The 22,595-nt window shown below is 36.7% G+C and overlaps 1 protein-coding gene across 1 annotated transcript in view; it reads left to right on the top strand.

Moving 5' to 3' along the window:
• The window catches only part of ENPP2 (ectonucleotide pyrophosphatase/phosphodiesterase 2), a 107,375-nt gene that overhangs the window by 33,953 nt on the left and 50,827 nt on the right, over positions 1-22,595 (top strand). Inside the window, 6 exon segments of the mRNA XM_024741317.1 lie at positions 7,576-7,731; positions 12,110-12,235; positions 14,277-14,337; positions 16,448-16,545; positions 16,760-16,839; positions 17,593-17,712. Of these exon segments, the coding sequence (XP_024597085.1) occupies positions 7,576-7,731; positions 12,110-12,235; positions 14,277-14,337; positions 16,448-16,545; positions 16,760-16,839; positions 17,593-17,712 (641 nt within the window).

The raw sequence follows: 22,595 nt of genomic DNA, 5'->3' as shown, positions 1-22,595 counted from the left end.
AATTATCTCCATATAGTATTAAGAACAACTATAAGAACTAATGAATCAATGCTACTTCTGGAAAAATAATATAATCTAAATTATCATCTATAAATCGAAGTGATCTTAAACATACTACAAAATATTTGCTTCTTGAATTATTTAATTAAATCATGATTATTTTCAGCCTTTATGGTATCTTCTAAAAAAATTTATTAGTGAAAATTCTACGGCTAAGAAGTATTAGTCTTGGGACACAATGCCATTTAAGTCTGAGTTTTGGGATTTTGGTGTACCTGACACTTTTTATTTTAAATTTTCTGTTGATATAGCTTACTGGCTGTCTAGGCACTGTGGATGATTTCTCCTGAATAAAGACCAAGATGTACTTTGGAAACTGAGTGAGAGCATAGTGCAGAGAATTTAAGCATTTTCATCTTTTTAAATGTTATATGTGCCTGAAATGACACATATAGTTGGTTATTCTGTCAGCAAAGCCTACACATCGGAAAACACTGGGTGAACGATTACTTATGTATTAGAACAAGGTACTAGGAGGAAAGGCTGCTACGCTTATCTTCAACAATGCTTTCATGTTCCAGAGAAATCCTGGGAAGCTAGATGCTTCGAGATCTTTCCACCAAAAAGAAGGAACATAAAGGGTATTGACATACGGCCAGCTTCAGACTGACCGGAGCAAGACCTCTCATTCACAAGCGTTCAGTTTTTTGTTGAGCAAATGTAGGTCCTCAGAATCCTCAGCCGTAACTGAGAATGTTTTATATTCATGCACACCCTCGCTGCCGTACTACAGACTGAGGTGTTAAGTTTCAAGGCTGTGGCAGTGCCAACTGTTATAATTAATTAACTAGCACACTTGTTAGCTGGATTTTTTGTTAGGATGTTGGGATCTACTGGAAATCATGGTAGAATAGGATTTCTTCTACCAGATCATAGAAGATCTATAGATTTATTAGAAGATATGAAATGAGCAGAGGTAATTATAATTCTGTTGGGTAAATGTAATGGGCCATCAGGTAAATGAGATGGCTGGAATAACTTTTCAAAGAGAATGTAAAGAATATGCACAATTCAGTTTGACATCCTTGTCACATACATCTGATGTAGCCAGCTTGATTTACCTTTAAAATTGCAAGCGAATTTATGTGTATACAAGTGTGTGGGCACTCATGTAATGTGCATATGTGTATGTTTGTGGTGTGGTGGTAGAGTCTATTTCACTGAAGTTGGTGATACGTACTCTTCCAGTCTCCAGGTGGAAATGGGATATCCTCTGAGAGAAGCAAGTTAATACTTGAAAGACAAAGGGAAGTTTATAAGCTTGTGAATAACTGGCTAATACGGACTGGGAAGCTCAGTCCTCATTCTACAATGAAAAGTCACTTAAATGATAGGGTGGCAGCATGTAGGAACTGCAAAGCTGACAGATATATCAGTCATTACTCTGCAAGGAAAATTAAGGGGACTATCACGTCATGGGATTTTATGTTAAATCTAGTGTAGAAATCAGAGGGAGTTTAAGTCAATGGAATGAAATAATTTGAATTAGAATTTAAGGAGGGCATGGATTTTTCAGTTCATTGTTAATTGGTGCTTTGGTGCAGTGGTTTTTCATTTATCTTAAAAACGATACGGAATCTTCTATCTTGTTGCATTAACCTGAAATCTCCATCTTCAATAGAATTCAAATAGAATATATCTTCCAAGATCATGTCTTAAAAAGAACATCTAAAATTCAGAACTTATGTACATAATTTGAAAAATCCTTTGTTAATGAAAATGGCATTGTAGTTATAGTCAGATGATCTGAAATTGCAGCTAGGCCTTTGCTAACTCAAGTTAGGCCTAGAGCTCTTCTCTTCCAACCAGGAAAATGGGGGTAATGTTGCCTCTTTATCCGAAAAGATTTTTTAGAACAAAATGCCATGCTAAGACTGATGAGAATATAAAGTGTTAAGTATATGATGATACACTTAATTTACCTCCACTTTTGTTTGAAGGTCAGTGTCTAAATTTTTACCCTATCAAGTTGACAATACCTGCTATATAAAATGATGTTTCATTGTTTGGTAACAGATTTGTAAATCATTCAGACTTACACTACTGACTACTCTCATAAATGCTATTTGAGTGGTTTATAAGTGAAATTAAAGTCTTAAATTTCATTCAAGTCATCTAGAAATCTGTCTTCTTGTAGTTTATGAGGTCTTTCTACATGAGGATGTTGTATTTAAAAACACATTGAAAGTACGGGTGTTTGAAAACTTCCCAGGTGGACCTATTTATTAAAAAACTTGTCTATGAAATCTGGTTCGGAAGCTGTGAAGAGGAGAGAATAGTGATGCCTAAGTAATAAGTATTTATAGAAAGTGAGGTATTTAGGAAGAAGAGATGCAGACATGTAGGCCTGTTTGTAAGTGCTGCTTTCTAAGGGATAAGGTCAAAATGTATGGACACCAAGGGGGGAAAGGGTGGGTGGGATGAACTGGGAAGATTGGGATTGACCTATATACACTACTACACAGAAAATAGATAACTAATGAGAACCTACTGTATAGCACAGGGAACTCTACTCGCTGCTCTGTGGTGACTTAAATGGGAAGGAAATACAAAAAGAAGGGGATATATGTATAACATAGCTGGTTCACTTTGCTGTACGGCAGAAACTAACACAACATTGTAAAGCAACTATACTCCAATAAAAATTAAAAAAAAAGAAAAACAAACAACAAAAAGAAAAAATGACTTCAGTACAGGAAGGTATGACCAGAAAGAACGAATCATATACTCCAGAAGAGGCATCAGACAGTATTAAATCCTGGAGTTGGGTGGTATCTTGAGTGTCATTCACGTTGTCTGCCTCCTTTCCTTGCATTTTATATTTCAGAGAGGGCAGGAAGACACAGGAGAACCAGATCTGTTTCAATGCCCTTGAAAAGGAGGCGACATAACCAGTCTGTTTCATTTCAAGCTTTTATTCTCACTGTCAGGAAATACTAGGGCTGGGAACCATGGAGGATGGGAGGAACAGAGAGGGTGTCATATCACAAACTCTGAATGCAGGAGCAGACAAAACTTAGAAGAATCATCCAGCTTTATGCTGAGCTAAATGTTTTCAAACTTAAATACGGCCTCCTTCACTGGCCATCATCCAAATCTGAAAATTTCCATTTTGCAGAAAGAGTAGAAGGGAAATATGATTGGGACTCCAGGATGAAGTAATGTTTAGGTCACAACTCTTGTCATGAATTAGGTTCTTTCCAATAGTCTAATTAAATTATCAATAGTATTTCTTCTGTATATAAATGACACCAGAATTCCACAATGCTACCTCTGTGTCGATACGGTAAGATGGAATGGTTTAGAAATAAGGTTTTACTTAAAGAAATAAAAATAATTTCACTTGTTTCTCTCAGAATTATGAATTTGAATGAAATAAATCAGGTTTTATATTGGTGTTTTTTTCCTAAATCATGAAATTGTGCTTCTGTGAAAAAAAGAAATGTATAACATTGTTTTATGCGTATCATACATGTACATTACACACATATTTTAAAATTTAAAGTCCCTATTTTTAAAAAACTTCCATCTGTGTAGATCTGTAACATTTATTTTTTAAATTCTGGAACAGACTAGTTTCTTTGAAGTAAAATAACACCATTTAAGTATGTTATTAAATTGGCAAATGCCTCATACAAAATTTCAAACCCCCATTGCACCTAGCACAGATTTCTGACTTGATCGTTTTCAAGTTTTTTGTTTGTTTGTTTCATTTTGTCATTATCTTTCTTGTTAGTTCTGAGCTTATTAGGTCTGGAAAAGGAAGGCTTTACAGATTTTAGAATTCAGGCAAAGTAAGTCAGAGAATCTTTCCATATTTGATCATTCAATCAGGTATAATAAAAAGAGAAGTCCTAAAATCTGTGCTTAGCCTGGTGTGGGAGAAGGACATGGGACCTCAGCATGAAATGAAAAAGCCAGCACATGGGGAAGAATTACAGAACTACAGAAAGAAGCAGCGCTAGAACTTGTTATGATAGAAGATGGCAGGGACGGAATAGACCCTGGAAAGGCAAAGCGAACTTTGTTCTACTCTATCCCTTTATTTTCTTAGAAAAGTTGCGGCAGTTCAGTTCTTGGGCTCATCAGACTTGAAGAAGTATACGGCTCAATTGTTTATCTTCCTATTTCTCTTCCTGCCATTGTCAGCTGAATCCAAGTCAGCCAAGAATGAATTTTGTCATATGTATCCCTAATCCACATAGGCCCAGGAATTCACTCTCATCTGAAAGCTGTTGGTAACCCAATCTTGAGTACTTTTATGAGATGTATCTTTGCATTATGAGTGTAAGGGCAAATCTTTCTTAACAAAACTGTCTTCAGTTTAAGGGTTGGCAAGGAAGATTATAATTGACAGGGGCAAGCTATTGAGGGAAATTCAATTATTTTCAAAGACAAAGTAAGGGATAAACTTAGAGAATAACCAACTTTGTAAGAAAAGAGTAAAAATCACGTTGATAGAATGGATGAAGAAAGGTTTAAAATGGCTAAAATTTTGTACAGATATTTTGAAAGGAAAGAAAGAAAGAAGAAAGAGATTATGATGAGGGGAAAGCAAAGGGCATGAATGGAGGAAAATTTCACATGCAGGCTGGGATGCTATGAAGAAGAGGAGCCAGGACAAGTAAACAACTACAAACAATGTGCCTTTGGATCTCTTCTGATTATCTCAGCTATAAGTGTAGCCAAGCATATTTATGTATGCAGCTCATAGGCATGAATACTACTCAGAATTTATTAGATGGCTGTTGGAATGATTCTGTCTAAGCAGTACCCTTAAAAAAGGAATAATTCAATTATAAGCATTTTTCTTATCTTTATCTTTTTTCTTATCTCTACTATAGGATTTCTCTATTTTTCCTTTTTCCACTTCTCAACCCTCCTCCCCTCATAGTTTCTTAGGGTCCAGCATGCACTGTTGATTGGTTGGCCAAAGTCAATAGAAAAATGTGGTTTAGGAACCAGAGGTAAGGCATTGCATTGGAAACCTGACGTTATTTCTTAAACCGAACTGGTGTGCTTTGTATGTATTTCAAGATCCCAGAATGAACCATGCAAAAGCGTTTCACATCTCATGGTCTAGTGAATCTGTTTGCTTTAGTTGAACTGATCTAATGCCATACGGGTGAGGATTGGGTGACTCTGTCTTTAAAGAGGACAAAGAACTAAGGGATGAACAGGATGTTCAGATAAATGGCTTCGGTGAACCTAGAAATGTCATTTAACATCTGTTCTCTCCCTGCCTCTGGTGTTTTGATTTTATAAGTAATGAATACTAATCACAAAAAAATGAAAAATTTGTAAATGTAAATAAGGAAATAAAATTACAAATATCATGTTTTAAATAACATTTGTTAGGATATTTATATATCAATATTATATAACATATACTTTATACACATATGTTCACATGCATGTATACATATCTACATGAGAGAGAGAAGTAAGCAAGCAAAAACCCAAAAGGACATTTGTAAAATGTTAGACGTTTCAAACTGCAGAAAAGTAAGAAGTCTCCTTCTTCTCTCTTTCTCATTTTCCCCAAAGGTAATTCCTGTAGGAGTTTCTTACAGTGAAGATAACATGGTTATTCATACTGGCACCGTGTCTCAATGCCTCTGTTCTCACCCTCTGTCTCATCTCGAGCTCTGGCCTCTGTTTTTATTTTATATTTATCTTTATCCTTATTGGCTCTATTTTTAACACAAAATATATCGATTATATGTACTATTTACTACTATAACAGTTTTCTGTACTTTGCTGGTTAAAAAAATGTGTTTATCAGTTTTGTAGATCTTTCCATATTAGCCTATGCAGATCTGACTCGTTCTTTATAAGGGCTGGGCAATATTCCATTTATGGAGATAGTGATTCTTTCTTGTACGTGTATCTTGGCAAACTTTTGCAAATATATGTGAGAGATAAATTCCTAGTAGTGGAATTTCTGGGTGAAAGATTCATATGCATTTAATAGTGTTGATAGATACTTCCAAATTGTATAAAATTTTTAATAAAAATTTTCATTCCTAGCAACAGGTATGACACTGCTTATACTTTCCATTCATCAGAAATTAATTATTTTGTAAGCTAGGATGAGGATCCAGATTAATTTTTCCAGTCAGCCCAGCACTACTTACTGATAAATCTTTTTTTCACTTCTTGATTAATCCTTCTTTCTTTCTCTGATTTAAAATGTTATTTTCATTATAAAATCACTTCTCTTATATTTGGTCCTATTTCTCATCCTCGTGCCCAGCACTGATCTACTTATTTTCTGTAACCAATCTGTTTTAATTATTTAACTTCAGAATATATTTTACTTTCTTTTCAGTGTTTTTTGTTTTCATATATTTATTTTTGATAAGCATTTAATATCCTCTCAAGTTTCAAGAATTCCTTTCTGTATTTTTATTGTGATTGCATTGAATCTTTAAGTTTATTTAGGAAGAACTGACATTTTGTTGTTGTTGTTGTTTTGTTTTTGTTTTTTTTGGCTGTGCCATGGCTTCTGGGATCTTAGTTCCCTGACCAGAAATTGAACCTGGGTCCTCAGCAGTGAAAGCACAGAGTCCTAACCACTGGACCACCAGGGAATTCCCGACATTTTTGTAATATTGATATTTTTACCTCCAAGATGGTATGTTTTACCACTTAATTAAATCTTTTAAAATATCTTTTTTTGTAGAGTTTTACTGTGTTCTTCATGTAGGTTCTAAACATCCTATTAAATTTATACCTAGATATTTTACCTTTTAGGTACTATGATGAATGGAACTTCCATTTAATTTTTGAACTTATATTGCTTGTATTTTACAAATTTGTGGAATTTTTATCTCATTGAATTATTTTTTCCTAAAATTTTTAGTCGGTTCTTGAGATTTCTAGATATACAATCGTATCATATGAAGATAATGTAGGAGGATTTATGTTTGAAAAGCCGAGACTGTAGAGTGTGTGTTTGTGTAACCCTAGTAATAGGTGTAGATTTTATGGCTGGAAGAGATCTTAAGAGTCTTCTATTCCAATCCCATCTGTTCAGACTGTTCTCAGAACATTTAGGCTCAATTTTCCTTACAAAAGCTATGGATATTTGAATAGGGGAACGAACTCTTCTTTCTAAGTATACTCTTCAAAGTTCTGTTCTCTGTTGGCATCACAGCATCCACAGAGAAACTAACCCTCATGTTTGTGGTAATGATCATTGTAAACAGTAGTAAAACCAATAGCCAACATTTGTTACTTTCTACATGGCTGACACCCTGCTCAGTGTTTTGCATGGTTTGTTTCATTTAATTCTCATTGTAACCTCGAGTTGCTTCTATTAATCCTCCACTCTACAGATGAAGAAACTGGAACAAGGAACCTGCTGAAGGTACACAGACGGCAGGTGATGGATCCGGCTGCTCAGTCAGAGCCTGACTGCATCACCGCATTGTATTGCTACACAGGGTCACCCCTCCATAGCAACATAACCCATTCCCTAATCCCATTGCCTTTGTCTCTTGTATCTTGTAGTGTTATCAGACTCCCCCTGGACCAACACCTCTGGATCTTGCAAGGGCAGATGCTTTGAACTTCAAGAGGTTGGACCCCCTGATTGTCGGTGTGACAACCTGTGTAAGAGCTACAGCAGTTGCTGCCATGACTTTGATGAGCTTTGTCTGAAGACAGGTGTGTAACTTTTGAGTCTTCTCTAGCCTTGATTAGATGGCTTAAGACCCCCTGCTGTTGTACACCCTGCCATTGCCATTCTGCTTTGGCCAAACCAAACCGTGAGTTTTAGTTTTGTTTCTTGAATGATTATCAGTTTTATTATGAGCACACCCTATGTGACTGTTGTGTCCACATAACGCCCACCCAACGATGGTTCTTTGCAGCTGCAGTCATTATTTGCTAGTTTTGGAAGTATTTGTGGCCGGCTTTTTTTTTTTTTTCATCTTTATCATTTCTGTCTCTTGCTGTCAATTCCCTCATTCACTGCGAGGATACCTGGGCTGAAACTGCACATTCTTAAAGTGTTGGGGTTTTTTTGTTGTTGTTGTTTCAACTTTAATTTTTTCGTTTGCCTGCCCAGTTTCTAACGTTTGTTTTATTTCATCTTATAGTCTACTACTATACTACTTTGATGTCATTCCCTGTTCTCAGTGCAAGTAGAAAATTGTTATGGAATTCTACTCAGGGTCGCGTGCTCAAGGCAGCTCTCAGATCTTCCTCTACAGGTTCCTGACCTTTCTTTACATTTCTTCCCTATTGGAAGAGTCAGTAGAATATACAGGCCTCTGAGTGAATGTACATGAGTTGAGAAGAAGCACTTTGGAGACTCCTGCCATTCTACCTGCTCTGTTTCCGAAGCCTAACACTTTAGAGGGGACTTTTGAGATACCTTGTAGGCTATCCATCATGCCTCTGGGCAACATCACGTTCAAACTTTCTGGGAAAGGTGATGAGCAACCCTGCTCTTAACACCATTAGATACAATGATTCTACAGCTCTCTTGATAAATTATTACCTGTTTGCAGACATTTATGGTTAGATGATTCTTTCAAAAATCTGACTTATATTATCATTAACATTAGTCTGAGTTTTCTAATGACATCATGAGAAACAGAGACATTACTCTCCTTTACTAAAGAAATAGCCGCTGATTTACATGAAAACCTACGTCAACCCCCTTACTAGTTCTGATTTGTTTGTTTTCCGCCCCAGATAATAAGAATTTTATTAGGCTGTTTTTTTGCATAATACATTTTCCAAACATTTGGCCATTTTTTGGGTTACTTTCCTTTGGAACTTCTCCCAGCTTCCTTAGTTGTGGGTTTGTAAACTTAAATGCTGAGAAGCTTGTAACCTGAATATATGGATGGAACAGATGTTCCAGGAGAGTTTTTGGCTCTAAAGTGTTATTTCAAACAAGCGGTCTGTATTTGCTTGGCACTGAGGAACTAACTAATGTTGTGTGTTTCCTCTCTACCTTGAGTATCTTGTCCCCGACACGTCATCTCAGCCCTCCAGATTCCTGATCTTGGAGCTCCTTGCAAAGTTTAATGGATCTCCTGCCTTTAGGTTAGCTCTCTCTGAATGTAGCTCATGCCTTTCTTCCCAAGTTTAATAAATATGGGTTATAATAACACTTTAAAGTAGTTCGTTTCCCTGTGGAAATGAACAAGGCCAAATGTGGAAGAATAAAATATAAAATAATAACAAAAGGTTGAAGGAGCAAACAGAAATCTCTGAGATTCTACTATGTTGACACAGCACTCTCTAGAGATAAGCACAATCAATGTTTCAATGTAAACTCTGAGACTGGGTGTGTGTTTAGAATGTGTGTACACATTTATACATGTGTATATTTATGCCTGTGTGAGGTGTATCTGTATTTGTGTACCTTTGTACACATCCCCCTTTTGAATGCCTACATTGTATTCTATTGGACAGATGCAGCCTACTTCATTGAGTAACTGACCAGCATTTATGGTCTGGTAATTTTTGCTATTATGAACAATGTATCAATGAATATTTTTCATACATATTCGTATTTTTGCCTATTTTCCTTGAGATAAATTCTGAGGAATGGGATTTGGGGATCAAAGCATATATGCATTTTTAAAATTTAAATATATATTACAGAATTACACTTCTCAAAGTTGATATTTCTCTCAAAGGGCACAAGAGCTTTTTAGCACTCCCTTTTCAGCATGTTCTCATTTTAAATAATATTTTTCTGATAGGTAGCTTTCTTGTTATCCAATAAAGTTCAGTGTTTTTTGTGTTTATTCCCATATTTGCTTTGAAAATTATACAGCTGACTGAATCATACCTTACTTGTAGTTCACTGAATTTTTAAAAATTTCATTCTTATCCAAAGTTAGTAATGTCTCAATAAACCTAGCTTGTTAATAGTGATGCTGTTTTGTGAGCAAAGGGATTTTCTTATGGAACTAGGGAGGAATAAGCTAGGAGAGGAATACTGTTTGATAGAGTTATCTCTGAATTGAGGAAAAGGACTCGCATGACCTCTATCAGTCAAAGTAACCTTGGAAAATTGCTAACCATTGGGAATAGCATACCCTGGGCGAGAGAATTCCAAGCATTTATTCTGGTTGGGAAGAGAAGGCAGTGGAAATAGGGGATATTAAAAAAAAAATCAGAGAATGGAATCAGGATGCAAAGGTAATTCTAAAAGAATGGAAACTAGACAGTAGTTGTGTTGTTTTCTAGTATGGCAGCTATTATCCCCTTATCCATTTATTCACATAGCTGTAGTATCTCTAGGTAGAATATTATTAAGGAGCAGCACTGCTTTCTTTTCTTTTTTTAAATTAAATTTAATTTACTTTGTATACAGCAGGTTCTTTTTTTTTTTTTTTTTTTTGCGGTACACGGGCCTCTCACTGCTGTGGCCTCTCCCGTTGCGGAGCACAGGCTCCGGACGCGCAGGCTCAGCGGCCATGGCTCACAGGCCCAGCCGCTCTGCGGCATGTGGGATCTTCCCGGACCGGGGTACGAACCCGTGTCCCCTGCATCGGCAGGCGGACTCTCAACCACTACAGCACCAGGTAAGCCCCAGCAGGTTCTTATTAGTTATCTATTTTATACATATTAGTGTATAGATGTCAGTCAGCACTGCTTTCTAAAATCATTGCTTTCCACTTATGACATGTTTTAAGAGGTGAAGACCTGAAGTGTCCTTTAGCTCAGAGAAGCATTTCTTGACCATTCTATGTCAAGTAGACCGGGCCCACCCCTGTCACTCACTATCCACGCCATCCTGTTATTTCCTTCACAGCACTTAGCACACGCTGAAATCATCTCATTGACTAGTTTACTTGCTTATGGTCTGTCTTTCCCAATTGGAATGGAAGCTCCATGAAGACAAGACCTTGTTCTTCACTACCTCCCCAGCACCTAGAACACGGAAAATATAGTAGATGTATTTATTGAATAAATGAATTAACTCTGAATTTTCTCAATACAGCAACCCCAAATTTAAAGAGTCATATTTTATTTTCATGGTAATTCTCAATTAGATTGAATAAATGTTCATGGACTACCTGGCGTGTGCCAGGTAGATAGACTCAGGTACTGGGGATATAGCGGTGAAAGGAGAGATGTGATTTTTCCTTCCATGGGGCTTACAGTCTAGCAGGTGAAAAGTCACACAAAAAGTACAGCACACTCTTTAAAATAAAAATATTACTTTTCCGAAGATATTTTCTTGGTAGAGTTGAGTGTGAGCTCCCAATCAAGTATGCTCAGATAGAAATCTGTAACCTAGCGATTGACCTCCTTGAAAAAAGGGCTCTGACCTCTGATTGTGGGTAGGGCCACAGTTTGGTCAATGCTTAGAGCTGTGAACGTTTTTAGTATACCTTTATACTCGTCATATCTGTTTAGGACTTTAACCCCCAAGTGCATCTTATAGCAGGTAGAGGCCATTTAGTTGCACTATTATTTTTTTTTAACCTTTTAATTTTGTATTAGAGTGTAGTTGATTTACAATGTTGTGTTAGTTTCAGGTGTACAGCAAAGTGATTCAACTATACATATGCATGTATCTATTCTTTTTCAAATTCTTTTCCCATTTAGGTTGTCACATAATTTGAGCAGAGTTCCCTGTGCTGTACAGTAGGTCCTTGTTGCACTATCATTTGTATTTAAATCAAGCTGATTAAAGTTTAAATAAAGCTACTTGGGAAAATAAGAGTCCAGCTATAGCAACTATGCCTACAATGGTAGGTATCTCTATCACAAACCTTATGCACTATACATTGTACTGGGTCATTTAGGACAGTTGGCAAATGGTTAAGGGTTTCATTTTTCCAAAGGAGCCCAGTGGCATTTGGCTTTGTACTCTGATTTGAAAAATTAAAACTCCATCCTATCTGTAAGTCCTCCAAATATCATCTAGGCCTCAGGCCAACTCTAATTTCACAAGCAGATTAAATGATGTGGGATTTTAGCTCTTTTTCTTGGCAAACGTTGTAAGCAATTGTGGCCTCTTTTATTTGGTTTGTGTGAAGCAGTGAGTGTTCTGTTGTGCCGATTTCAGCTGGCGGCTGGGAGTGTACTAAGGACAGATGCGGAGAAGTAAGAAATGAAGACAATGCTTGTCACTGCTCAGAGGACTGCTTGGCCAGGGGAGACTGCTGTACTAATTACCAAGTGGTTTGCAAAGGTACATGTTTCCTTGGGTTGGCTTGATCTTTAAAGGAATAAAAACTGGAGATGTTTGAAGAGACCTTGGATATTGCAGATATATCACCTTGGATATGGGCTTGGGAGGCAGGAATGAGTTGTCCTTCCTAATTTCTCATGCTTCTTTCTTAGTTTTGCTTCTCTGCATTTCACTGATCTGAAATAACAAGGAAATAACCCCAAGTTCCATAATTAGATACAGCCGGAATAATGAGGAGATTTCTAAAAGAGTTCCTGCCTTGGTCCTAGGTCAGGTTTCCTAGAAGCAGAGCCTGAGACAGGAATTCTGTGTACGGAATTTATTGGAAGAGTGCCCTGCAAGAAAACCATATAAGGGAGCAGGGGATGTGGGAGAGGGGAAAGCAAGCAAGGATGTGGCCTCAGGGGAGGTCTCACCTTGGTCTGCTCTACTGCGGGCTCTGGAAAGTAAATCCCAGAGTCCTTACCTTTGAGGCAAGGGGCATGGCTTTTGTACTCACTGGCTGTAAGCTGTAAGGCAGAGCACCAGCAGCAGCATGGGGATGGGGGTACTAGCTGCTAAAGGGGTTGGGACACCAATGGCTCCTACTATACCCCAAAGCCATACATGCATGTGTGCTGACTTTGTGTGGCTGAGTGTCAAATATGATGGTTTTATTCCAATAATAAATACTACTCAATGGACTGCCAAACATATAAAAATATGCAGTTTCTGTCTTTAAGGATTTTTAAGTCACCATGGCACCCACTTCTAAAGTTAATGGAAGGATCCAAGGATCTTTGTGTAAAGTTTGCAAGTCATTTTTTAGTGTCTAAATTAAGTCCTCTTCCTAGCTGTGACATGGAACATTTAAATAGAGTTTCTGTTCAAATATTTTGAGGGAAAAGCAAATCAGTTCTGAAATATGCATAGTGTTTATTTATGGCAAGACATACTGCTTGAATGCTGAGTTTGAAAATTTTTCCTGCCCCAGATGATTATTGGAACTGTTGATAAAGCATAAAACTCGTTGAGAATTTATTTCCTTTTCCCTTTTATTTCCCTAGTAAATGTACCAATAAGCCACAAAGGCTATTAGAAGAGAAAATAAAGTCCTAAGTATCACTGGTCGTTGAATCATGAAATGCTGGCTTTTGCTGGTTTAAAATTCTAGTTGCAGTACTTTTGTAGGGCCCTTGTGTACGCCTGGGTTATTACACGTGTGGTAAAGCTTCCCTATTTTAAGGAGCATGGTACTTAAACAATTGTCAATAGTTAGATTCTTATTGACCAGGGAGATCTCCAGTGCTCTTTACATGGGAGCAATTTCTCCAAAGTCTTGGTCACAAATGTTACTTATGTCCAAGACATATGCTTTTTTTTGTTTTAGGAGAACTTAAAGCAAATGCTTTTTGATAATTTTCATTTTCTGCAAAGTAAGCTTCATTTTGTATCTAAGCTCTTTTCTGTTCTCTGTTCTTGGTGGGAGTAACTCAAGAAAGACATAGCTTTATGCTTCCAGATCTTAGTGGAAGATAAAAGTGAAAGATAGCATTGGTTTTTATTCCTAAGTGCAAGGGCTGTACACGGATCCATTGGCAAATAACCTCTCTATTGCAGTATTCCATCTATCATCTCTGAGTAGCCTAAATCTTTTTCCCCAACTAAAGGGAAGTTGTGCCATGTTTTCTACGGCTATGAGATGTTTGGTGGCCTAGGAAAAAATGTTCTGTCTATGACCAAACAGTTTATTTCTGGAGGGAAACAAACATGGAATTTTGTTCACTGACGCCACTGGTGTTTTTATCTACAAACCATTTAGACTCGGAAGGCTCAAATAAACACCACTTGGGGTTATTAAATCTAGACTTTCCCATCATGTATGGGTGTAGTTTAGTAAGCCAAAACAGACACTAGGCTTTATTTCAGAAGTTCTTTTTAGATGGCGTCCCATAAACAGTGAGTATCAAACGGGACACAGGTCCTGCAATTAGACACTTCAAGGCTCTGGATGATATTTATAATTAGATTCATCAAAAAGTCTACCCATTTTTCCTTACAGGAGAGTCACATTGGGTAGATGATGACTGTGAGGAAATAAAGGCCCCAGAATGTCCTGCAGGGTGAGTGCATTTTATGAATATTATACAGTTTTAAATATTTATTGATAAAATATCACAGGCTATGGATGGGTAAATGGTTAAAAACAATGTAAAACTGAAATCCTCTTATATAGGCAAACTTATGAGTACTTCTGAGTAATTTACCAGTCGAATGCTGGAATGTACATCTTGAAGTAGGGAATTAAAAAAATTTTTTTTCTCCTATCACCTGCACATATCAGAGACTGAATATCCTCTGTATCTCACCTTAGCTGAAGATTTTACGAAGTATATATAAATAATGCTGAAGAAGAAAAGAAACATTTCTGGCAGTGATTTGGTTTGTTTTCCTGTGCTTTTTCCTGAAGTGCTGCTTTTGCTTTTTGTTTTTTTTGGTGACGGTAGTGGTGGTGGGGTGGCTGAGGGGAGGACTACAGAATGTCTCGAAAATATTATCCACGATGGTAACTCCTACCAGATGCTACAGAAACTTGACAAACCACTACAGCCCTGCTTTGCTGGGCTACAGCCAAACTTGAGTGACACCCCACAGCTCAAGTGGGACCAGCATAAGACACTTATTACGCCTTCCAGGAAACTGTTGCAAATTCATGGACCCTTAAAATGCCTGGCAGAAAATAAAATGTTCTACAAATGTGTTTTCATGAATGTATTTGATCGAGTGTCTTTTTGTTTCAGGCAGCACAGCCTGGGACACAAAATCTAAGAATTTAAATATTTTTATTTTTGTCTCCTTTTTAACTTTCATGAGCTACTTGAACTTCTTTGGACTTTTAGAATGGGATGGCAATAGTTTCTGAATGTTTAAAATGTGTTCAGTTATTTTGGAGGTGAAAGCAGTCTATGTGGTAGAAGCGTTAAATTATAATAGTTATGATAATAATGAACTCATATAGTATTGTTCTAAGTTCTTTATATGTGACTCTATTTTAAATGAGTCGTTTAAAATATGCCTCATTTGGGACTTCCCTGGTGGTCCAGTGGTTAAGATTCTATGCTCCCAATGCAGGGGGCCTGGGTTCGATCCCTGGTCAGGGAACTAGATCCCGCATGCTGCAACTAAAGATTCTGCATGCCGCAACTAAAAAGATCCCGCATGCCGCAATGAAGATCCCGCGTGCCGCAGCTAGGACCCAGCGCAGCCAAATAAATAAATAAATAGTTTTTAAAATGCCTCATAAGAAATGTAGCTTCAAGTAAATTCAAGCCCGTGCTTGCTGAATTATCTTCCAACTATTAGAAACAGTTTTGCACATAGTTTAGCGTTCTCAAGTCTGATCAAACAACTGTATCTTTAGAATATAACAAAAGGCCTATTTCATCAGTCCTGCCCTAGTTAGGTGGATAGTCTAATCCTTTATTGATTGATTTTTAGATCTTCAACAGTTTTAATTATTTTTGAAATTATTTTGTAATTAAACTTAAAATAATTTTTGTATAAGTATTTAGTTCTAGTGACAGGAGTACTACTGCTATTAATTTCATCTCCCTCCCTTCCTCCCTCCCTCCCTCCCTCCCTCCCTTCCTTCCTTCCTTTTTTCTTGTATGTGATAAATATTTGTTGAAGCCCTACTATGGGTCCACAAAATAAAAAGATGAATAAGACACAAACTGTGCTTTGAAACGAGTGAGGAAGGTAAACATGTTAATATAGCAATATAATATAGTATAATGTATATACGAATGATAAAAGAGGTATTAATTAATATCTTAAAAGGATTTAGAAGCATGACACCTAATACTATGAAAGAGGAAATCTTAAGCTGAATTTTAAAGAATGAATAGGAGTTTTTCAGGTAGCAAACGGGAGAATCAATATTCCAGGCAAATATAGCAGCTTTTTACATTGTGAAAAACCTTGTTTGCAGTGCAAGAGGCAGCAGTGGAGAAAGTACATTAGGGGAAATCTGGAGTCCAGTCCGTTCCCTGGTCATTTAACTCTGCACTTAAGTTGCCACAAATGTTATGTGGCTAGAAGCCCAGGCTTGTACAGATATCCTCACTTGAAGTTTCATCTTGGAAACCCTTGGTTCCAATTATTGAGAATGACTAGGCATAAAGCAAAGCTGTGACAATAATTTTTCTAAAGCTTAATGTGTTACTGTTTAAGGTTTGTTCGCCCTCCATTAATCATCTTCTCTGTGGATGGTTTCCGTGCATCGTACATGAAGAAAGGCAGCAAGGTCATGCCTAACATTGAAAAACTAAGTAAGTCATTTTCATACTGTCTTCTTATCTGTAATCCATGATCTGCCCAGTAGCCACTTAGCTGTCGGTTTTGAGATGTATGGACACATGACTTTACCATTTGAAGTTCAAAAGTGAAGGTAGCACATGTCTTTGCTCATTTATAGAATGGATTTGCGTACATGAGGTGATTCCTGGTTGTTCTCTTGCTCTAATACCTGAATTCTGTTTCTAGGGTCTTGTGGCACTCACTCTCCCTACATGAGGCCCGTGTACCCGACAAAAACTTTCCCTAACTTATACACTTTGGCCACTGTAAGTATTTTTTCAAGTGGTGTAGATTCAAAGCGCTGATTTCATCCTGAAATGACTTAGAGAGATTTAAAAAACATGTTCCTTAGTGTTCAAAGAAAATCTTTCTCTTTTTCATCTTACCTGTATCAGTTGTTTATAGTAAATGCCTTTTACAACTTTGTGGATGACTGAACTTCATTGCAATTTTAAAACCTTTTTTTTTTTTTCAGCTGCAGTTCTGTCTGCATATATACATTCAACCTCTCAAATACCACAGGAGCTATTCTTTATTTTCTGAATTTTCAAATAAAAAATGTTGACTTCAGAGCTGCTGTGTTTAAATTTTCAGATACTCCCAATTCTACCTTGCTTTCTTCTTTAAAAAATATAATTTATTTATTTATTTTTGGTTTGGAGTAGAAATAGAACCTAGGAAAAAGGAATAGTGTATTTAGAAACTTTGGAGGTACATAAGTAAATTTCATTCTAAGGGGTAATTTATTGTAATAAAAATTATTGTCATCTTATTAAATGCAACACTTAAAAAACATCCCAATATTAAATTTCTTATAATCATGTCAAGTTTCACAGATGGCTTATAATTAGTCCATAGATAATATTCCTGTTTGCTAAGACAGACACGTATAGAGGTTATATATGTCTTATATAAAATTGGAAATTAAATATTGTTATAAAACCTTCTATGATAAGAAAATTTATGATAGAACTATTATGTGTGGATTATTTTGACAATAAATTTGCTTTTCCACAAAGGGGCTATATCCAGAATCACATGGAATTGTTGGCAATTCAATGTATGATCCTGTATTTGATGCCACTTTCCATCTTCGAGGGCGAGAGAAATTTAATCATAGGTGGTGGGGAGGTCAACCGGTGAGTTTTGCATTTTTTTGTGTGTCTGTGCCTTGAAACATTTCACCCACCCCCAAATTTGTTACCTGTTGAAAAGATGCATTTAATTTCCTCATACTTGGCAATGTTTCTGTCTTTTGATATTGTATATATATATGTGTGTATGTGTGTACATAATGTATGTGTATCTATATGTGCATATAATATGTATGTGCATGTGTATTATGTATATATATACGTATGTGTTAACATATGTGTGTATGCAATGTATATATACTGTATATACATATGTTTATGTGTCTATGTTTATACATGTGTGTATGTGTATGTGAGGTTATTATTATAAAAGTGTGCGATGATAAGGATCTCCATTAGGGTGACAGTGGTAGAAATGGTGACATAGGGGTAACTTTCAGAAATATTTTGAAGAAGGAATACTCAGATCTTATTGATTTACTAGATTTGTGGACACAATGAAAAAGAAGTGAATGACATGACTGCCACAAAAATTTAGCCCAAGCGCCATATGATCAGGAACAGGGAAACTTGCTGGGAAAAAAAAAATCTCAATGAAACCCACAGTAAATTTATGAATTCTTCTGTTTAATCCATTTTTAAGAAAATCTTGGAAGTTACGTATAAGTGGAATCTACCTTGGTTCTGGACCAGCAGATTGATACTTTGAAAGAAATCATCCTATTTACTTCAGATCAAATGGCTGGGCAGAAAGTAAAAAGGGATATAGGTGGCTTTCTGCACAATATTTTTCCTGTGACTGTGTGTATGTGTACGGTCAGAGGTGAGCAAAGCAGCAACATAAATCCACAGCTGTTTAATGTGCAGAATTGAACTAAGTGCACGTGACCCTGGGTAGAAGGATCCGAATGCCCGTAGGAACACATCCCAGTACACACAGTCAATCAGAAACACGTAGAAGAAGGATGGCCAATGGTTCCATCTCATGTCTACTCTGACTGGGGGCCACGGCTCCCTGGAACACCAGTGGGAAGAGGGGCTGGGAGGCTTTTGTGCAATCTGCCATGGCATGAAGAGTGGGCAGTCTGCACATATCCATGTACCTACCATCTCCAAATGATCTCCTACCTGGAAATGTTTGCTTCAGTCTATGAGCTAAATAGAGAATATAAAGTATGAAAAAAATGGTATTGCTCTTTGAGAAAAGGTCATCTATGACAAAAAAATTCATACTGCATAATCAGTATGCATGGTTAAATATGGGCTTTTCATTTAAAAAAAAGTTGGAAGACTTGTATATCTGTCGAAGTGTTTCTTTCTGTCAGAGGTTCTGATTCTGCCATCTTTATTCAGGCTAGACTCCCAGAAGTCTGTGATGTCTTACATTGTAAGCAAAGTGAAATTTGTTTACAATGTGGATTTCCCAAACAAAGTTTATGATAGAGGAAGATTTTAGGTATAAATAAAATAATTGAAATTTGAGTTCTGTCAAGAGCTGTTGCTAGTTGGTGTTTTATATTAATTTTGTCATGGAAGCAAACTTGCTTGAAGAACCACAAAGGATATAAATAGTAATTTTATCAAATTGGATCAACTTCCACTGGGTGTGGTTTTAGGCTTCCTCTGGGTTGGCATGACTCAGAAGATGAGTCCACATATTCACTAACTCCTGCAGAAACAGAGCAGACGGAAAGCTGTGAACCTGCTCAATGAAGTGAAGTCTGTTTTAACCCTGTTTGCCTGTTTCCTCACTAACTCTCTAAGTCGACACATTTCACTAAGTTTAGTAATTCCCTAGTGCTGACGGAGATTTGCACTGAAACTGATTTGTGTTTCTGTCTATCTTCTTGAACGAGATGCCACCATAAGAAATCCAAGGAGCACAGTAGATATCATTTAAAAACATGTTTTATAGAAACTTGGCACATAGGAATAATATATGGACAGGAACTATAAGAAACTACAGTATGAGTATAAGAAATTATAAAAGTGCTATAAGAAAAGATGAGCCTTAATAAATACTCCTTAAGCATAAGAGGCTTGTATAATTCACAGTGAAAAAATAATTGGAGTAGAGAAAATATTTATAAAAGTCTTAAACAGGTAATTAAGTCAAACAACTTATTTTTTACTGAGTGATTAAACCATGAAAGACATTTGGCTAAATAATATATGAGTCCTATTAAATGGTGAAAAAGAACCATTCTTATTCTAGTTTGAAATCTTATATATGACACGAGGCATTTGTAGTGTCCATTCAATTTGAATTGCACCATTCAACTTCCAAAAATAATTTCTATAATTTAATTTTATTTTTAAAATCCTGATATAGCCACTTTAGCAAAGTTGAGTCTGCTTTTAATTTGTTAATCTTCAGAATTCACTGTGCAACCCTACATTTCTCCTACATAGTATAATGGGATTCCTTTTCATGTTGTTGTTTTGAAGCTATTTACTTTTTTCTCATTACAAAAGTATGTTCCATACTCTTAACAGAGTGCCATAAGTGTGTTTGTTTCTTTGAAAAACCTCTCCATTCTAATCCTGCAATTTCTAATACTAAGATAACTCAGTGAGGAAATTACCTGTTCCGTTCAAAGCTGGACTCAGAGAGGTGGAGAGCGAATGAGACTCCACAGGGCCTACTACGTGTGGCGATTTGAGAGATGAGTCCAGCACCCTACCATGGTGCAAGTCCTCTGGAGCCATAGTTTCTGGAGGAAGGAGGATTCTTTTTAAAAATTAAAAAAAATTTTTAATTGAATGAAAGATTCTTTAAACTCTATAGTGCTTTACAATTTTCAAAAGTTTCACACACATGATATCAGATAATCCCATAATAACCCCCCTTCTTTCCCCTACCTTTATATTGCCCCCTTCCCCTTCCCTCTCCTCACTGGTAACCACTAGTTTGTTCTTTATATCTGTGAGTCTGCTTCTTTTTTGTTTTATTTACTAGTTTGTTGCATTCCTATTACTTCTCAAGTTGCTGGGCCTATGGTGGTTTTCGGCCAGCATTGGTGATGCAGTGAGTTGGTCCTGAGACCATCCCTGTGAATTACTGTAGTGTAAGAACACAAGAAAGATGGCAGGTTCAAGAAAGAGATAGCAAAGAGAAAAAGAATGACATTAGAGCAGGAGTGAACTTCCAGGCCAAAGGGATTGGCCTGATGGAAAATGTTAGTCTTTGCTTACCACTTTGTCTAACAGGTGACTTTCTTTTTTTTTTTTTTCCAGGAAAATTTTACCTTTTCTTTATTGTGTTTCTTTTCCATATACTGCGATAAATCTATATTTCTTTCTCATTTTACTGTATCATAGTGTACTTAGGATAGACTCTACTCTCCTGGTCCCTTTGCTGCCAGGCTCACTTCTCTTTCAAATTTCACTGTAAGCAAGCTTTTCTAAGTAGATTTCACTAAGCTCCCTCAGCCCTCGCTAAGCTCAGGGACCCACTTTTGGGTTTTCTTGTTATTTCTATCATAATTGTGACCATGTCATTTGAAATTATTCACATAATCTGCTTTCGTCTATGGGCCCCATGAGGGTAGAGACTTGATTTATTTATCTCTTTATTCTCAGGACCTAACCCACAGCCTAACACATTTAGGTGTCCATTTATTATGTTTTGGATTGAACTGTTCTACAGCTCCATCTGAGGCGTGTTTGCCTGGACTTCCTCCTGGATTTCATCACTCACTTTCTTCTGGCCCTAATCACCTGGAAAGAGCCACACTGGTTCACGATCTATTCTGCTGCATCCCCGAACCCTCACATCTTTAGTGTGTTCCTACTCTTGAATCTCAGTGATTGATTTACTCCTGCTGATACTAGGGCCCCGCGCATTCCTCTGGTGTCCCAGAATTCTATTTCTTCTACCTCTGTGCTTTACAATGCAAAGGAATAATTTCCCTGCAGAGAACTGCTAGGAAGACTACAATAGTAGTTCATGGTTTTCAAAAATGTTCTTTTGCATGTTTTCCTTTTTAAAACATCTCCCCTTCTCCCACAGCTGCATATTCTCCTGAATTTGAGAAAGTGTTGGATTTCGCATTTAAATGTTCCTGGTCCCAGTGGGAGTTTTCTTTTCTTTTTTTTTTATTCCTGATAACATATCAAGAAGGTACAATATTATTTCCATTTGTCCCCTTTTCAAAATGTAGCATCTAGGACACAAATGTTGAAAACTCTGCCTCTAGATAAAGGAAAGCAATGGACAAAATACTGGGATTAAAGGTGGGAAGGCCAGACTCAGTGTCTTCTTAGCTAATTATTTTTTAGCTGTGTTGTTTGGCCCATCGCTGAGGAAATACAGATTACATTCAAATTCAGAATGGGAAATGGGAAATTATAATTCCTATTTCTCTGAATTAACAAGAAACTAGTTTTATGATTTCTGTTTTATGATTCTCCCTCCCCTGCGCCTCCTCCACTTTATAGACCAAGATGCTCCTTTTCATTTATCTTCCTTTGGACCAATATTTTACTGCATTTTTTTTCTCTGTAATTAGTAGATTTAACTTTAGAGTTCTGAAATATAATATATAACTTGCAAAGGAACTTTTATAACTGCTCATGATCTGATTTAACTTAAGAATCTTTCTTCATGCTTCAGTTTCATACCATTTGCCAAACCTTTGACCGACCAGTTTCATTACTGCTAGGGTCCTTTCCTTTGAGATTTTAAAATGTTTTTTCTAATTCCAAGTATTCTCTCTTATTTGTTCATTCTTTGCACTTTTCTGACCATGCTCCCAATTTTCTTTTAGAAAATGCGGCCAACACGACTTGTACCAAGAAGCAGGGAGAAATTTTTTGCATCTTTTTTGGAAGAAATAAATAAAAAAATTTTACCTTTAGTTTGTCTTCATAGTTCACATTGCTTTTTACAACTGGTTAATTTTTCTTTTTTTCTGATTACCAAGATG

This window comes from Neophocaena asiaeorientalis, unplaced genomic scaffold, assembly GCF_003031525.2.
Source record: "Neophocaena asiaeorientalis asiaeorientalis breed wild unplaced genomic scaffold, Neophocaena_asiaeorientalis_V1.1 scaffold177, whole genome shotgun sequence".
Taxonomy (NCBI): Eukaryota; Metazoa; Chordata; class Mammalia; order Artiodactyla; family Phocoenidae; genus Neophocaena; species Neophocaena asiaeorientalis.
Note: the sequence above shows the minus strand (reverse complement) of the source record. Positions and strands in the feature narration are given on the sequence as shown.